This window comes from Salmo salar, chromosome ssa01, assembly GCF_905237065.1.
Source record: "Salmo salar chromosome ssa01, Ssal_v3.1, whole genome shotgun sequence".
Lineage (NCBI taxonomy): Eukaryota > Metazoa > Chordata > Actinopteri > Salmoniformes > Salmonidae > Salmo > Salmo salar.
The window spans coordinates 28,727,854-28,746,222 of record NC_059442.1 but is presented as its reverse complement, the minus strand read 5'-3'; the positions used below and the strand labels follow the sequence as shown (position 1 = coordinate 28,746,222).

Here is an 18,369-nt window from a genome sequence, read left to right as displayed (position 1 = left end):
CTGAACATCCTCACTTCATTGGGGCATGGACTCTAATGTTTCCCACAGTTGTGTCAAGTTGGCTGGATGTCCTTTGGGTGGTGGACCATTATAGATACACACTCAAACCGGTGCGCTTGGCACCTAATACGATAGCCCGTTCAAAGGGACTTAAATATTTTGTCTTGCCCATTCACCCTCTGAATAACACACATACACAATCCATGCCTCAACTGTTTCAACTGTTTTATGTCCATCGTTGACCTCTCTCCTCCCCTTCATCTACACTGATTGAAGTGGATTTAACAAGTGGCATCAATAAGAGATCATAGCTTTCACCTGGATTCACCTGGTCAGTCTGTTTCATGGAAAGAGCAGGCATTCCTAATGTTTTGTACACTCAGTGTATACACACATGAATTATGCAAAGCCCCCCAAAAATCCCAAAAGTTTTGAAAACACCACTCATGACTTCAATCTCTTCAGATACTTCACTTTCTTGGTTTGGATGCATGGTGAGCACTGACCCTGACCCTGTCAAGTCAACATGGAAGAGGCAGATGAGAAGTGAATTAAGGTTTTATAAGCTCTGAAATGTCACCCAGGGCTAAAAAGGTGGTGATGCAAATACTGAAAGTTTGTACCTAGCCTGGACATACAGGCACACGCATACACAAATGATAAATAAACATTAGCACAGACATAAACAGATGGATAAGCAAATACAAGGACATACAAACAGATATAGCACGGTTAAGTAATTTCATTTTCACCTTACTTCAGAAAAGAATGTGTGACAATTACTTGGCTGAAATCAAAGTAACCCTTTTAAACCGTTTTTAACATCTTCAGCTGAAAGAAATCCATGAAGGTGAGAAATTGCATGACAATGTTACAAATACATTACATGCACATTCTCAAGTCAACCATTGACCAAGCAATCTCACACACCTGTACATGGGTACTATGGCTTTTATTTGACCAGTGCCCGGTTTCCTGATTGCGATGGAACTTAGGCTTAGAAGTATTTAACGATGCATCTTTCCTACAACGACCGAAGATGTAATATGCTTTTCCCAAAACACTACGCAGAGAGAACGGTCAGGAAGTGCATCGTTTGAACATATGTCAATTATGATAGGATCAAAAGAAAAAGGGAGCGCTGCACTCGGATCAGCTTTCTCCATTCAAATCTTTCCTTAACATTATAATTACTTGACAATACTGACGAAGGATCAGCTCATAGAAAGATATTACCACCTACGGCTGTAAATATTGAGGGAGATTATTCTAATGCTTACCCAATACAAATGTACTAAATAACAGATCATTGCGCACATGTTAGGCTACCAGTGGTGACCTGTCATACAGGGCAGGTGGGGCTTTATTGAGCCACACATTTTTAGCAAAAAGTAATAATAATAATAATTAAAAATAAATGTTGGGCTTGCCTGTTTTACATGTAATTTTAGCATTAATACGTGTCACATATCAGTTTGCAAACAATGTAAAAAAAAAAGGATATATCATTGAGTTCATAAAGCCGCATACAAACATGGTCTCTTTTTTGTTTTCTTGAGTAAGGCAGCTACAAAATGCAGGTGTTTCAGCCTAGCTCAGTGCTTTCTGTGGTGGTGGGGCAAGCCAGCAGAAAATGCGGAGCGTTGCGCCGTGATTGGCTCAGTGTTCTGTCACTCATGGGGACACTACGTCACTGCCAAGTCTAAGGGTAGAGCTAGAAAATTCTAGCCCTTTGGGTGCTGCCATAGAGTTACATTAGAAGTGCCCATCCAAGAAGGCTCAAGGTCATTGGCCACAGATGAAATGAAGTCAAATCACATTAGCTTTGATTGGACTAATCATGTCAACATCATACTTTCAAAATATTAGCTAGCAGTAATCATCATGAATTAAGTCAACAATCTACTGACAAATCCTTTTTAATCCTTATCATATGAAGAGAAATAATGAAGAGAAATTATAGATAAAATGTATCGGTGCTCATCGGCCATTGGACATAAACATTACATAACAAGTTGGAAATCGCAAATTCAACAATGAGTGGTTTGGAAGGAATCAGTGACAGTGGCTAACTGCAAGCATTGCAAAGTATTCACTAGCTTGCTATTCAGTGGAGTGGCTGTGTGGTCCCAAATCTGGGATTAAAGGGCTCTTTTCCAAGTTTAAAATGATAAACATTCAACATTGGCCATGCTGTCAATGAAGCATGATTTGTGCCGTGCTCAAAACTTGACTTCAGCGACTTCAAGACAACTGGGAAGTCAGGAATAAATGAGCTCCGACTGGGAAAATACGTTTTGAACGGTCATCCAGCTTGGAATTGTAAATCTGGCCTCTTTCTAGAGCTACAACCTGAAGATCAATGTGGTCATCATGATTTGGCCTTGTTTTTTTTAGAGTTCCCAGTTGTTTTGAAAGCACCATAAATCCAGAAAATGCCAGACTTTGATGACAAAATTTGCCCACGAAAGACCGCCGCGCCACCTTCCTGTTCAAGTGACCACAGCCCAACAAGGTGAGTCCAAAAATGGCTTGTATGCTGCTGCATAAATGATATGCTTGCGAGATATGTATACCGTAGCTAAGAAAGTAATACTAAGTGCATGTTGTGTAGTAAGATGTTAGTAGCCCATGTGCCTCACCCTAATAATTTGGTCCATTCTACTGTTCTAACTTGGTGGTGTACATGTAGCCTATAACCTGTTTAAGAGAAATGTAATCATTGAATATTGTAAGAGCTTTCATTGTTTGCTTATATTCCCCACTTTATTTATCCTACGGTTCTGACTTGGTGTACAGGGAGAACACTGTAAGAACTGCCCATGTTCTGAATTCTGTTGCTGTACATTTCAAAAGTGCTAAACAAATAGTTATATTCACTACGTCCATCCTAGCTCGCTCATTAATGTCTTAATTAAAATTACGGATTGCCTCTTATCCGCTTGTCGTCCCCTTATGCCATAGTTTGTACATCTCAATTGTCAGTAGAAACCACATTTGTTTAACCTGTTGGGTCTAGGGGGCAGCATTTGCACGTCTGGATAAAAAAAATGTACCCGATTTAATCTGGTTACTAATCCTACCCAGTAACTAGAATATGCATATACTTATTATATATGGATAGAAAACACTCTAAAGTTTCCAAAACTGTTTGAATGGTGTCTGTGAGTATAACAGAACTCATTTGGCAGGCAAAACCCTGAGACATTTTCTGACAGGAAGTGGATACCTGATGTGTTGTATTGACTTTAAACCTATCCCATTGAAAAACACAGGGGTTTAGGAATATTTTGGCACTTCCTATTGCTTCCACTAGATGTCACCAGCCTTTACAAAGTGTTTTGAGTCTTCTGGAGGGAGATCTGACCGAACAAGAGCCATGGAACGGTGATGTCCCATTAGACACCTGGCGCGCTACTTCATGTTGGGTACCCTCGTTCCAATACGTTATAAAAGAGTATGCATTCGTCCACCTTGAATATTATTCATGTTCTGGTTAAAAAAGGCCCTAATGATTTATGCTATACAACGTTTGACATGTTTGAACGAACGGAAATATATTTTTTCCCCTCGTTCATGACGAGAAGTCCGGCTGGCTTACATCATGTGCTAACGAGACGGAGATTTTTGGACATAAATGATGAGCTTTTTTGAACAAAACTACATTCGTTATGGACCTGTGATACCTGGAAGTGACATCTGATGAAGAGAATCAAAGGTAATGGATTATTTACATAGTATTTTCGATTTTAGATCTCCCCAACATGACGTCTAGTCTGTATCGCAACGCGTATTTTTCTGGGCGCAGTGCTCAGATTATTGCAAAGTGTGATTTCCCAGTAAGGTTATTTTTAAATCTGGCAAGTTGATTGCGTTCAAGAGATGTAAATCTATAATTCTTTAAATGACAATATAATATTTTACCAATGTTTTCTAATTTTAATTATTTAATTTCTGACGCTGACTTGACTGCCGGTTATTGGAGGGAAACGATTTCCTCACCATCAATGCCATAGTAAAACGCTGTTTTTGTATATAAATATGAACTTGATAGAACTAAAAATGCATGCATTGTCTAACATAATGTCCTAGGAGTGTCATCTGATGGAGATTGTAAAAGGTTAGTGCATCATTTTAGCTGGTTTTATGGTTTTGGTGACCCTGTCTTTGACTTGACAAAACATTACACACAACTCTTGTAAATGTACTGTCCTAACATACTCTAAATTTATGCTTTCGCCGTAAAACCTTTTTGAAATCGTAAAACGTGGTTAGATTAAGGAGATGTTTATCTTTCAAATGGTGTAACATAGTTGTATTTTTGAAAAATTTGAATTTTGACATTTATTTGGATTCAAATTTGCCGCTCTTGAAATGCACCTGCTGTTGATGGAGTGCACCACGGGTGGCACGCTAGCGTCCCACCTAGCCCCAAGAGGTTAAGCAAGTCAGCCATACCAGCTATGTTTTTTTTTAAAAGGCAGTAAATGAGGCTGAATGAACTGTTTTGCTGCGAGTCAAGGCTCCGCTGATAGCCAGGTGTATTTATTTCATTTTTTTCTTTAACATTGTAGCAGTGGTAAGATGTTGGGACTTTATGTAGGCCCAAACAGTTTGTGGGCACCGTTTGTCACCGTTATAGTGCAATTAATATATTGTTTAGTTTTTTAGCGCCAAGATTTCCATGCTAAAATCGCCACTGTAGGCTACACATCATTAAATATATTGTGACAAATGACAGACAGTAGCTTACAAGTAGCAAAATAGATCTCAATTGACTGAACATGAAATTAATTTCAATATGATTGAAATAGGCCTATAGCTTATTGTTTATATTTTAATGCAGGCATCTCAGTTTTTATGTTTGTTTGTATCAATTGCAAAAACATTGGCGACTTGGTATTTGTAGTCAACTTTGTTGGGAAGTCATCAGCGGTCATAGAGATATGGATAAACCATGGATAAAATATGTTTAGTGGACCTTCTGTGTATAAAGTGACACGGGAGGGCAAAAATGCATCTAAAATCTAAATCTAAAAATGCTGTTCTACGAGTGGTCTGAGGCAAGCATTAGATTATGAGCGTTTTCAAGTGCAACGTTAATAACAATGGTTTTAGGAAACATCTCTGAGATTTAACGATGCTCCTACGAAGGTTCTAAAAATGAACTTAGCCATAAGATGCTTTTGGGAAACAGGCCCAGTGCAGCACACAAGTCCCTAGTGGCCAGAGGGCCTCAGTGCAGAATGGTGGAGTCCACTCTCCTTAAAGGACATGTAGCACAAGATTAGAGTTCTATCGTGTCTATATATAAATACATACTGTCGACAAACTAGGCCTACCTGTTCATCGTCTGCTCTTACACATATCAATGTAGTTATTCATTATCAGCTTGTGAGCAAATAGCAGGCCTGTTCAGTCATTGTCTGCAAACATCAATAAAACACTTCATTCACCACCTCCACAATGCCCGCTCCATTCCACCACATAGCTACAGACACTGCCCTGGGGCAGTAAACCTGCTTTCCCTTTGGTCAGAGGGCAGAGGTCAGAGGTTAAGAGAGAGGTGAGGTCTACCTGCCAATGACCTCTACCTCCAACTGTTCAGATTAATCCAAGTCTACAAACCCATGACCTGTACCCTTGCTGCAGTCATAACACAATACCTACTTATCTCTTCTAGCCATCAGAACAACCCTGCATAAACTCACACTGGCCCTGGCACTGGCACTGGCTGTATGAAAAACAAAGACATACAGTACACACACACACACACACACACACACACACACACACACGCACGCACGCACGCACAAAGACACATTTCTAAACATACACAATGGAAGCGACTGGAACCAAAACATTTCAACCAATGAATATATTGGTCAACTTACAATGCGCTTACATTGAACACAGAATACAAAGAAAGTAGAAGGAAAACATGAAGGAACGTTTCTAAAGGACATTCTTTGTACAGTGTGTTTCATCAACTATAAACTTTGCTTGACAAGGAGCTTCAGGGATGCATGCTTTGAAAGCAGGGTGTCGATACACCAGCTTGTAAACCTAACAAACAATGGTTTTCCTTCCCTGAGCGCTTTTTTCTCTTTCAAGGTTTGGGTGATAGAGAAAGGGAGGGAGGATACTCATTTCAACCACCATATCAAGTAACTGTCAGCATGTCTAGACCAGGGGCTTCAGATGCTGCTGCCTGGCCATGGCTGAGGAATTAAAGCCCTTCTGGGTCACAATACCGCCGGGCTTTAGGGCCTTTAGAAACCCAATGGCCCATTGTTGTCACTGACAGCTCCTTAACTTTTCATGAGATGGCTGACAGTGCAGACAAAACAAACCTTCCTCCTCCCAATCCATCACATGGCACGGCCAAAATATTGAGTAACCCTTTCAGGGCAGAAACCATCTGAAGGAGTGTAGGAGGGGGGTATTGTTCATTAAGTGCGGGTGGATCTGAGCCAGGTGTACAGGTATGGTCTTTCTATAGGCATGTTGAATGTTGACAGATCCTCTGATTACGGGAGAGGGGTAATTAGTGCTTTGAACCTGAGGTTAGCCTTTAAGTGACCATCTTTCCCCCTATTATACCTTACCTTGCCTTCATGTCCAGCCACATGAAATATAGTGTGTAATGTCTGCTGTAGTCATCCAGACTGTCTGCCATTTACCTTTGAAGTTTCTTGTTAATTTTTTATGATATGAATCAAATACTGTACATTAACCAGGTGAATGCCTTTGATTGGGGGTGAGAATAAATTCTGCAGAACCTCAGTGTCTCCACTAATGCTGCCTCTTAAGTAAAGCCCATTCTCCCCAGGCTGCTGCAATGCTCTTCTGTCTAACAATGTCTGGTTAATGTGTGTCCAAGTCACTGTATTTTACTTAAGAGCAGGGTCTTACCTCAAGGACAAAACTCCATCATGACAAAGATAAGCTTTAGAGTTACTCTAAGTTGAGACTTGACATATTGTATTAAGATGAGTAGGTATTACGTGATTGGCTGCATTAAGTGAGGTGAAGTGGAATGGGTGATGTCAGACAAAGCACATGCCAGCTATAAATATTAAAACAAAAGACATGGCGACACAGGAACTGCTCCTCTGAAAATGAGGCAGGTACTTAAAGTCGGCGAGAGTGAAATAATACTAATTGCTGTCACTGGTTGTGCAAGCTGCAGCAGACCATAAAGAAAATAATCTGTCACCTTCATTGTTCTAATGCTGACCCTGCGTTTCCCTCGACAACACCTCACAGCACTGCAGCAGCCGTCTCCCTCCCAGCCCAGCTGTAGTGTATTCTGGCTGCTGCTACTCTGAGCTCCTTCAGGTTGACACTGAGCCAGTGGCCCAGAGCATAGAGACACTAGTGAGAACAGGAGCTCTTCAAGTTCCCCAATGAGTCATAACAACGTTAGACTGACCTGAGAGAGTTCTTTGAAAGATAAACAGGATAACAGAAAAGCCACCTCTGAGGCAGTTCACTGTGTCTTTGTATTTCCTAGTGAAGTCTCCCAAGCCAGTCCCTGCCTAGGGATTCAGCATATCACACTCATTCATCCCAAACTGTCTTCCTTGAATGTATCTGTTGGTTGTTACCGCTACTGTACTCAAACTATTAGTCTACTGGAAGTCGGGGCAGGCTGACTTCCTCATCACAAAAACGGGACTGGAGGAGGATAGGGCAAGGAAGGGGGAAAGCCCTCACATAAACAGCCTCCGCTCTCACATGATAGGTACAGCAGAACTCTGTAGCTTTGATGCCAGGAGCACCAACAACCTAGCACAGCAATCTTTCCACCACACATCACCTGGCCCTTTTCCACCAAAGGAAATCTGTGAAAGCCATCCATCCACCACCACATCCAGTCCAGAGCCTCCAGGTGGGCAGCACAGGCCCAACAGGACAATGGAGCCCTTTCTCCTGCAGCTGGAGAAATTGATACCATGAGGCAAGCACAATAAGAGCACCATGCCTTGACTGTTTACCACCTTAGAATTAGGGCCCAATTTAGCCATCAACATGTGCATAATAGGAGAAGGAAGGGGCAGCCCCCATCCCACCCGCCAACCCCTCCACACCTGGAGAGGACCACACAGGTAACTGAGAGAGGAGGACTCAGTTCCCATGGAGAAGGACTGGCAGGTGGGATAGTGTATGTCTGTTGGGGGAGGGAGGACTTACCTAGTGCTTCAATATATAGAGATCTGATATGATTTAGGCCACCCCACATAGAGACTAGACCACACATACAGAAGTTCAATTCCTCCAAAAGGTTTTTCCCCGTCCCGTATCTCCCTGTTCCCATAAGAAATTAGGTGTTGAGGGGATTCAGAGAAGGCTGTAGGGTTTGTAATCCAAGCTAAACATGAGACCGTCCCTCCAACACGACAACAAAGGAGAAGAAACCCTGGGGCAAACTCACGCAGAAGCGACAACAACAATAAGTCTGAGGGCCTATATTTAACAGCAGTGGGAACTGTGGGGCGAGCCATACAGGAACACTTTCAATGCATGGCGAAGGTCAATTGGGACTTAACTTCCTCCTCAGACTCTGCCACTTGCTTATTTTCTCCCTCCTTGCCACCCCCCCCCCCACCCCTCTCCCCGACAACATAATAAAGAGATAAGCATTGTTTAGCAAAACAATGAGCCACTTCCAAAGACCTTTTGGTCTCAGACGCTGAGTTTTCACATCCATGAACACCGTGTGGCCGTGAGCAGAGAAATAAAAGACTTCACAGGAAGACTGGGACATTATAATTGGAGTCATTACCCCACAGCCTCTCATGACTCCAGTATCTACAGAGGAGAAGGACTTGATATGTATTACCTCTACAACCAACCAGAGGACAAAAGCAGCTCTATAATAAGGTGTGTTGGTATGGGAAGTTATAGCCACAGCTTTTGCGGTGACCGTATTATCGCCAGTCCGGTGGACACAAGTCATGAAGGCAGTCAAATTTGACATGACCGTTTAGTCACAGTAATTAGGCTTCTCCAAGCTCTGATGGTCATTTGTAGCCTACCAAACTTGCTAACTGTCTGGTACTCCGCACTCTATTGTCCCTCTAATTACTAAGAGATTAATGCAAACATATTTGAATATCTAATCAAGCACTATTTATTTTTTTACCTTTATTTAACTAGGCAAGTCAGTTAAGAACAAATTCTTATTTTCAAGGTTAACTTGTGGATTAGTGGGACGCTACAGTCCCATTTCGACGTTTTCCGGTTGAATTGCAGAGTGCCAAATTAAAATTAAAATACTATAAATATTAAACTTTCATGAAATCACAAGTGCAATACATCAAAATAAAGCTTAACTTGTTGTTAATCCAGCCGCCATGTCAGATTTTAAAAAGGCTTTACGGCGAAAGCAAACCATGCGATTATCTGAGGACAGCGCCCAGCACACAAATGCATAACAAATCATTTTCAACCAGGGAGTTGCGACACGAAAGTCAGAAATAGCGAAATAATATATGCCTTACCTTTGAAGATCTTCTTCTGTTGGTACTCCAAAAGGTCCCAATTACATTACAAATGGTCCTTTTGTTCGATAATGTCCTTCTTTATATCCATAAAAACTCAGTTTAGCTGGCGTGCTCCAGTCAATAATCCACTCGGTTTCCCTCCTTCAAAATGCATACAAAATGAATCCCAAACGTTAACAATAAACTTATCCAAACAAGTCAATCAACGTTTATAATAAAACAATAGGTACCCTAATACGCAAATAAACGCTAAAATTTAAGACGGAGAATCGTTATTGTCTTTACCGGAGAAAAATACCAAAGAACACATTCTCATTCACGCGCTTCGAAACACTACAGCCAAAATGGGAGACACTTAGAAAAACTACAATTTCTGGCTCATTTTTCCAAAAACCAGCCAGAAACTCTTTCTAAAGACTGCTGACATCTAGTGGAAGCCCTAGGAACTGCAATCGGGCACGATTTTGCCCTATTATAAAAGTGCCAGCCACTGAAATCAATGGTAGGATGACATTTATTTTGGGGGGGATGGTTTGTCGTCGGGGTTTCACCTGCCATTTCAGTTATGTTATACTCACAGACATTATTTTAACAGTTTTAGAAACTTTTCCAAATCTACCAATTATATGCATATCCTAGCTTCTGGGCCTGAGTAGCAGGCAGTTTACTTTGGGCACACATTTCATCCGGACGTCAAAATACCGCCCCCTATCCCAAAGAAGTTAACTGCCTTGTTCAGGGGTAGAATGACATATTTTTACCTTGTCAGCTCAGGGATTCGATCTTGCAACCTTTCGGTTACTAGTCAAACACTCTAACCACTAGGATACCTGCCGCCCCATGAGAGCCCATGAGCTCATGTTCCGCAACATTTCTATAGGCTATGCAATTGCGTGAGAAAACAGAGTGATGGCCGCTAATAAAAATATGAGGATCCCATCAGCTTTCTATAGGCTAGGCCTACTGTATTTATTTCTCAACTTTCCTAATATTAAGCACATTGCTTATATTTACAACAGGAGTACAGCCTACCTGGCTGGCATGAAAATAAACCACGGGAAAAGCATTCTCCATTCGCTATTTAAGTGCATAGATGACTTGTTTTTTTTCCGCTTCCCCCGTTTCGATACAGGTGCATCATAATGGTCTATTCTAAATCAAAACAAATGTCACACATATTTTATTTAGTAATGGCAAGTTTCTGCAGGGGGTGCTGAGATGTTGGCCAGGGTAGGGGTAGCCAGGTGGAAAAGCATGGCCAGCCGTGGAAAAATGCTTATTGAAATGATCGATTATCTTAGATTTATCGGTGGTGACAGTGTTTCCTATCCTCAGTACAGTGGGCAGCTGGGAGGAGGTGCTCTTATTCTCCATGGACTTTACAGTGTCCCAAAACTTTTTGGAATTAGTGCTACAGGAAGCAAATTTCTGTTTCAAAAAGCTAGCCTTATCTTTCCTAACTGACTGAGTATATTGGTTCCTGACTTCCATGAAAAGTTGCATATCGCAGGGGTTATTCGATGCTAATGCAGAATGCCACAGGATGTTTTTGTGCTGGTCAAGGGCAGTCAATGAGGCAGTGATCACTGAGATCCTGGTTGAAGAAAGCAGAGGTGTATTTAGAGGGCAGGTTGTTCAGGATGATATCTAAGAGGGTGCCCATGGTTACAGATTTTGGGTTGTACCTGGTAGGTTCCTTGATGATTTGTGTGAGATTGAGGGCATCTAGCTTAGATTGTAGGACAGCTGGGGTGTTAAGCATGTCCCATGGCCAAATTATTTCTTAAAATTAAGCACATTAATCTGTTTTACAAGGGGTGTAGAGCCTAACTGGCATATATAAGCAGCACCTGAGTTTCAAGTTTGGGGAAGATAATTTACACCATAAAAATGCACCTTTATAATAAAAGCATTACATGCATAATTGCATTTGCCTTCACTTTTGATAATGGTGTTTTCCGCTAATGGAACATTTGCGCTTATAGCCTACTACCATGTGTGCAATGCTGCACTTACAATGTTAAGAAATATCCTAATAGTTTATCAACATTTTAAGGTAAACATTCTGATCTGTTGCGTCAGCCACATTTCATTAAAAAAAAATGTTTTGATGCTAGTTGTTGTATTCATTTGGGATCTTTCTCATCCCACAATGTCCCAGACTATGTTTGCAATATTTATTTATCGCACAGAATAGAATAGGTCGACTTTTGTACTATGGGGATAGCAGATTGACATAGGCTAGTGCTTTTGCTGTTTGTTAGGCCTAATCATCTTGTTGGCTGACGAAAAGTAAATGTAGACAGTTCTTCCAATATCTTCAATATGCACCTCGGAATTTGATAAAGACGCACGCAGTTGCACGGTGCCTGTATATAGCCTATACTGTTATTTTTCACTGTTTTTTACTGTTGTTTTTATTTCTTTACTTATCTATTGTTCACCTAATTCATATTTTTTACTTAAAAAAAAAACGCAAGTTGGTTAGGGCCTGTAAGTAAGCATTTCTCTCTTCGGCGCACGTGACAAATAAACGTTGATTTGATGTGTCTGACTTGTAGCCTGTGAGAAAACCCGATCACGTGACAGAGAGCCATGAAAGTGTGAGAGACGCTTCGGATTGCGCAGCACACTCAGGGAGAAGGGCACAATGCAGCACTCCCGGCCGCAAAAGGCATGAATTATTTTAGGATGCATTACGGCCAACAAGGGGATGCCTCCGTGAAATGTGCGGCATTATCAAGTGCTTGTCAAATTGTGAATGAGAGACTATTGGAGTGTGTACATCCTGCACAAAAACAAAGCAGAGATCGTGCCTTTCAAGGGACTTCTTTCAAATCATCATTAGTCTCATCATGCAGCCTTACAATGTATTAAACATCTAAACATATAGCCCAATGTTTGTAGAACAACTAAAGTTATATTAACAACTCTAAATTAAGCATATAGGAGTACCTATTTCTTCATTGCATGCTTCTTTAGACCTGTTTAAAATAAATAATAGATTTATTGTGAAGGTGTAGGTTATATTACATAGATTTATTCAACTTTTTTAAATGGCTTGTAGGCTATGTGTGGAAGGCAGGAGATGCTATATGTGTTTATATTAATTAACGGTCAGTTATCGTGAAACCAACAGCTATTTCCTTGACAATCACCACAGCCCTAGCCACAGCTACTACATGCTGGAAATACAGAGCTCACAAGTCTTACAGCCATGTCTCACCCTGCCGTTGTGTACCCATTGCACTGGACTATCTCATAGGCACATTGGCAGTGGGTACAAACGTAAAACCATCAGAGCGGTGCCCATCAGTGATGGACCACAAGGCAAAGCTGGGGCATGGGTCATGACTCATGACTTTGTCAGAAACCTGCAGAATCACACTGCATCCCTACAGCTAACTACACTGGGAGGAGGGTGGCAGCACGCTTTATTCTGAGCATGCCATCTGTGCCCCTATATCACCTGCAGTAAATGAGTGGAACCAAGGCAGCCTGTCCCTGTTACGCCAACAGAGCATGAGGTGAACAAACACACACCGATCTCCCATTACCACATGCCTCATAATAAACGTAAGACCCACCTCACTGGACTCATTTCAAGAGGGGGGAGGAGAAAATACGTTATTTCCATGTCATTGCAATATTCACACAAATCAACCAAGAGCACAGATCAGCAGAGTCATGGTGGTGGCAATTCAGGTTGATCAACTGTAGGTAGCCTTGGTGTAAAATTTATGAAAAGTATTACATTGCATTACTGGTCAAATACAACCAACACTTAATAAGACTCAAAGTAAAGTTAAACATGTATTCACAAACCTTTAGTGAACTTGGGTCTGCCAAGGCCAGCGCTTGCCTCTTCAGCTCAGTCACATTCATTTGACACTGTTGGCAAAAGCTTCCTTTGCCGTCCCTTCTCTCCGACTCGGAGACAGTCACCGACCCAGCGCCCTCGGGTGGTGGTCGGCTGTTACACCTTGCATACTCTGATGAGTGAAGTATTTTCCTGGTATTCAGATGAAGAGGGAACGGCGACTCTCCGCTGGGACAACCCTCCACCTTCGTCAGGAGAGAAACGCAAGTCAGTTCAAATAGATTCATTGATTTCTATGTAGGAAAATACAATGGATTCAAACTTGTAGACGCACAAGCACAGGTGTGGAAGCATAACGTTATTTGTCTGGAGTTGTTTGTTGAATACCTTGACAAACTGCATGAATGTCAAAATGAATAGGTAGACATTATCAATCTGCAGAGATCGGATAAATGCGATCCAAAACAATCGGGTGTGCTGCGACAGGTGTAATTGTAAATCGGAACTGATCACTTTAACTGTATGTGTACAATGCTTACATGCTTAAAACACTTACAGTAAACCTGCAGTTGTCAGGGTCCCGTCCATGAGTTGCATTTCCCCAAAATGAGTTCATTCTCCTAGGTCTGGGTATACCTACTAGACGTAGTTCTCACATACACTCAACTGCGTAGTTGTAAATTGAAGTGTCAGTCCCTACACACTTGTGACTAAAGCAAAACCGTCTGCTGGCTACCACTTCTGTAGAGTAGACTAATAACCATGGCTGTGTGCTGCACTGGATCAGTCCCATGACAATACAATACGAGTGAAGTGAAGTTTTGGTCCTCACTGCGCACGGTGGGCGGGAATCAACTCTTTTAAATGGGTGGGGTTCACAAGACAACTTTTGGGAAACTTTTTGGCGCATGATTTGACACTGCAATTGTAAATCACGTAAAAACCGTAGGTGCGTGGATCAGACAGGGTAGTTCAATGTGTGATCGTTGTATTAGGTTTATAGGTTATTAGGCTAGATATTTATAAAGCTGAACTTGCCCATTGTAATTGCTGCTTTTATCAATGCATTGCAGTAGTTTCAAGTTGTATTAGTCGTATGTACAGAATACACATGGAATACAGTACACCGTCCAACGAAATGCTTACTTGCAGGTTCCTTCTCAAGAATGGAACAACAATAATAAATAATAAAATATAAGATATATGAACATAAAGTAAATGGCTCAGTAGAATATAATAAACATTTTAGCATGAGTATAATACAGGAAGGCACAAATTATAGTTCAATATTTAGACATCTATCAGAGAAAGGGGGAATTGGGGTGCAAGTGTTTAAATTGTGCAGCATAAGCAATAAACTGTAAATAAGAGTCTGGTAGTAGCAGCAATTGTGATGTGTGTGGCATGAATGCTACATTTCGTTCTGCGCTGCAGACGGCTGTATCGGTCCCCTAATACAGGAGCAGTAAATGCCCAGTGCACTTCTTTTGTTGATATTTTTTTTTCCTACCCTGCAGAGGGAAACATCGGTCCGCTAATGCAGGCCAGGCAGGCCCGCTAATTGGGCAGGATTAGGCGGCCGCCTATGGCAGCAGATTGAAGAGGGATGACTTTTCTGAGCTAAACTGACCAAGACCCACCTCCAACAACACATAAAACCTCACATAATTCTCTCAACCAGTGGTATATGGGTTTTTAGGTGAGTGCTGATGCCGCCCAGTGATAAGAAGAGGCCACTTTGGCTTATGCAGGGGACCAAAATATTTTGTGTTTCCATTCCCAGCGCCTCTCCAGGGTGCTGTGGAGAGAATCATCGCTGCACGCTCTACCAACGTTCAGTCAAAAAAGTCATCTAACACAGGGTGTGGTGTGTATTGGTAAAGTGGGACACTTTCGTTTTCCAGAACACCTTACATAATCATCCTATTGTCTTAAAACCCAACATGATACCATTCTAAATAGCTTAATAACTCTACTACACTATACCAAATAAAACATATATAAATGTTAAAACCAGGATGGGTGACTCTTCTTCAAACACAAATTGTGCTGAGAACAATTTTTTTCAGTCAATACTGACAAATTGGGACACTCAATTCTTTATTGTAAAGAAGTTTCATTAGAGAGCATATGAGTCATTTCAATATTTTAACTAGAAACTTAAACTATTCATACAAATGAAATGTATTCAAAGATGTTTTATGTATTTTTGTGGAACATTATTATCATTATCATCATAGTTGATTATAATTATTTGGTGTAGCCCAGATGTTATTTTATAGCCTATAAATGAAATAAAGTTTACTTCATCTAGGCCTATCAGCTCAACATTCTCAACACTACACTCTAATGGACATTTTGTAGAATGAAACCAAAAAGACCTCACCCCTCAACAATTTCAATGACTGTTTTATTGTCGCCAGAGTCAAATACAGCAAAATAAACCGTTTTAGTCATCATATACCTGTATGGTTATGAATATAGCTAGCAAGGATTTGTAATTTTGGTGAGGTAATATATTTCTACGTAAAGTGCAGCTATGCTAGCTTTTTCTAGCAAGCTAGCTGATAGCAGATTTGAGGAAAATGAAATTGAACATTTGATCCTATTTACAAAATGGATTTCTGTTCAGAAAAAAATGTATTTCATAACCCCCAAAATATTTGTTCTGCATTAAAATGGCAGAGGAGAGTGTCCCAATTTGACAGTAACAGTGTTTCGCAGTTTCACAGTAGGCTACTGGCATACTGGGACACCATCAACATGTCAATGTTCTAAAAAGGTGAAAGTAGTAAAAAAAAATAAAAAATTTAGTCATTTTGATTTACAATAAAATTAATCCATTCCATTTCAACGTCTGGAAATGACATATTTTAGACATCTTTTCAACATCATTTTGCTTACTCTAGTTGTGCAGGGGGGCAATATTTTTTTCTCGGAATGGTCAGGACCAGCCCTGAATACAGGAGTAGTAAATGACCAGTGCATTACTTTTGTGAGAGAACATTTTCCCCATGCTGCAGACGGCTGTATTGGTCCGCTAACACAGGAGTTGTAAAGGCCCAGTGCACTACTTTCTGGCAAATTTATTTTTATTAGTGAGTGAGTGAGTGAGTGAGTGAGTGAGTGGAGTGAGTGAGTGAGTGAGTGAGTGAGTGAGTGAGTGAGTGAGTGCATGTGTACAAAGGTGCAGAGAAAAAGTGCAGGTGGTCAGTCCACTTCAAGTGTTCAACAGTTTTATGGCTTGTGGATAGAAACTGTCTCTGACGTTGTTGGTATCAGACCTCATCCTACATAGCATGATAGTAGGGAAATGACTGAGTTATTTCTATAGCCTAATGACATAATTATTTGAAATATTCATAGTGATTCTAGATTATTGTAGTCAATGGCTGTATCCTGTTCTCACACAAGCAGACACATTTTTAGACATTGCTTCACAGACAAGTCAATGGGCACAGTACATAGCCTCAGCTACTGAGCTTTACAGCCAATGCGTCCCGTTCTTGCTACTTTGGCGCCATCCTTTGGTAAATACACAGATTGCTGGATGGATTTCCCAAAATAAGGGCCATGTTCAATATTTCATTAAAAAACTTTAAATATTTCATGTTGATGATGTAAGCGACAGAGGCTTCGTTCTTCATTGTGAGGATCCCTTCTACCCTCACATGACCCAGTTGCAACCCTTTGTCTGTCTGTCTGTCTGTCTGTCTGTCTGTGTCGTCGACTGGGTTGAGTGGGTTTACGCTTGACAGCGCAACTGGTAGCAAATTATAGGCGTCCTTATGGGGTTAACAGAATGAGGTAAATGTAATACTGCCAAACGTTAATTTTGCAATTACACATTAAACATAACATAAGCTATTCACCCAAAAAGGCAAATACAAAATTGACTCAGAATATGTTGTCATAAATAAGAAAATTGTGTTTTTATCTGAAATTATGGCCGTTCAAGTCTGTCATTGTGGTCATTGATTTCGAGTCTTAATTTTTGGCTATCACTGCTTGGTGATTTCTGAACAGGAGAGAATGAGCACCTCGTTTACAGAAGCCAAATTGCTTAATAAAGCAATGATTGTTTTGGACCACAAAGCACCATCCACCCTGTTACTCTCTTCTGTTTGTTTAAATTATTTTGAAGAAGAGCAATCCAACCAGCGATCACGCAACGAAGTTGGCATGGTTGATAAGACGCATCGGACAATCAGAGGAGCTGTTCATGGTCCTGAAATACCTGGCGCCCGTCATGTTAATATGTACAGGGTCCGAGACAATAGACTTTGTAGTTTAGGCTACCTGTAAATCCAGGTTTGTAGCGTTACAGCCAACCAGTGATAACTTTGTCTATCAATTTACCTATTTATAATCATTATAATGTTCCAGGTAGTTGGGGTGTGTATTAGGTTACATTTAATGTTTGTGAATGTTACAGTTATTTAGAGTGCACTCACTCACCTTTGCTTTTCTCCTCAGAAGATGACTGGTAAATCCAAATATGATATCAGAGTCCACGAAGAATGTTCCCAGATCTATGAGACTGGGGTTGGGCTTGTCAGGTCCAGAGGAGCCCGAGGAGTTTGGTAAAGCCATGAGGGAAATGTGCGTAATATTCCACACCCCGGGTTACCGAATTGACATCTATATTTTTATATTCATTTCCATTTCAGGAGATATTTTCATAGACCCTAAAAGATCGCATGATTTCAATTCAAAAGCTATTTCGGACATCCAACAATGACTCAGAGAGAGCTCACTGTCTCTCCATAACCACTCCACTCAATGCCCAACAATTGCGACGTGTGCGCAAATATATCTTTCCCGTGCATTGCCAGCAGTCCAGCAAGACAATAAACCAATACAATCCATCCGTAATCGATACCTTTATATCCACAGGTATAGCATTTTTTTACCCATCCTTGTTCGCATGCCTGGTCTTTCAGCTCGTAGGTCTCGGAACGAAATCACATGTGCCTAAGGAGGACCACCTTTTGCAGTCCCACACCCTCTCTCACTCTTTCCTCCTCTCTCGTTCACTCA

The 18,369-nt window shown here is 41.0% G+C and overlaps 1 protein-coding gene across 3 annotated transcripts in view; it reads right to left on the bottom strand.

The window, feature by feature from the left end:
• The window catches only part of kif26ab (kinesin family member 26Ab), a 127,164-nt gene extending 108,795 nt beyond the window's left edge, over positions 1–18,369 (bottom strand). For 2 of the 3 annotated variants that reach the window (XM_014186901.2, XM_014186943.2), the window contains exons 1-2: positions 17,788–18,369; positions 13,335–13,574 (exon numbers count right to left, since the gene is read on the bottom strand). In XM_014186901.2, coding sequence (XP_014042376.2) covers positions 13,335–13,574; positions 17,788–17,922 — 375 coding nt within the window. In that variant the 5' untranslated portion in view covers positions 17,923–18,369. Of the gene's footprint in view, positions 1–13,334; positions 13,575–13,885; positions 14,148–17,787 lie in introns of those variants that run through there. The other variant, XM_014186976.2, reaches the window with a different exon arrangement.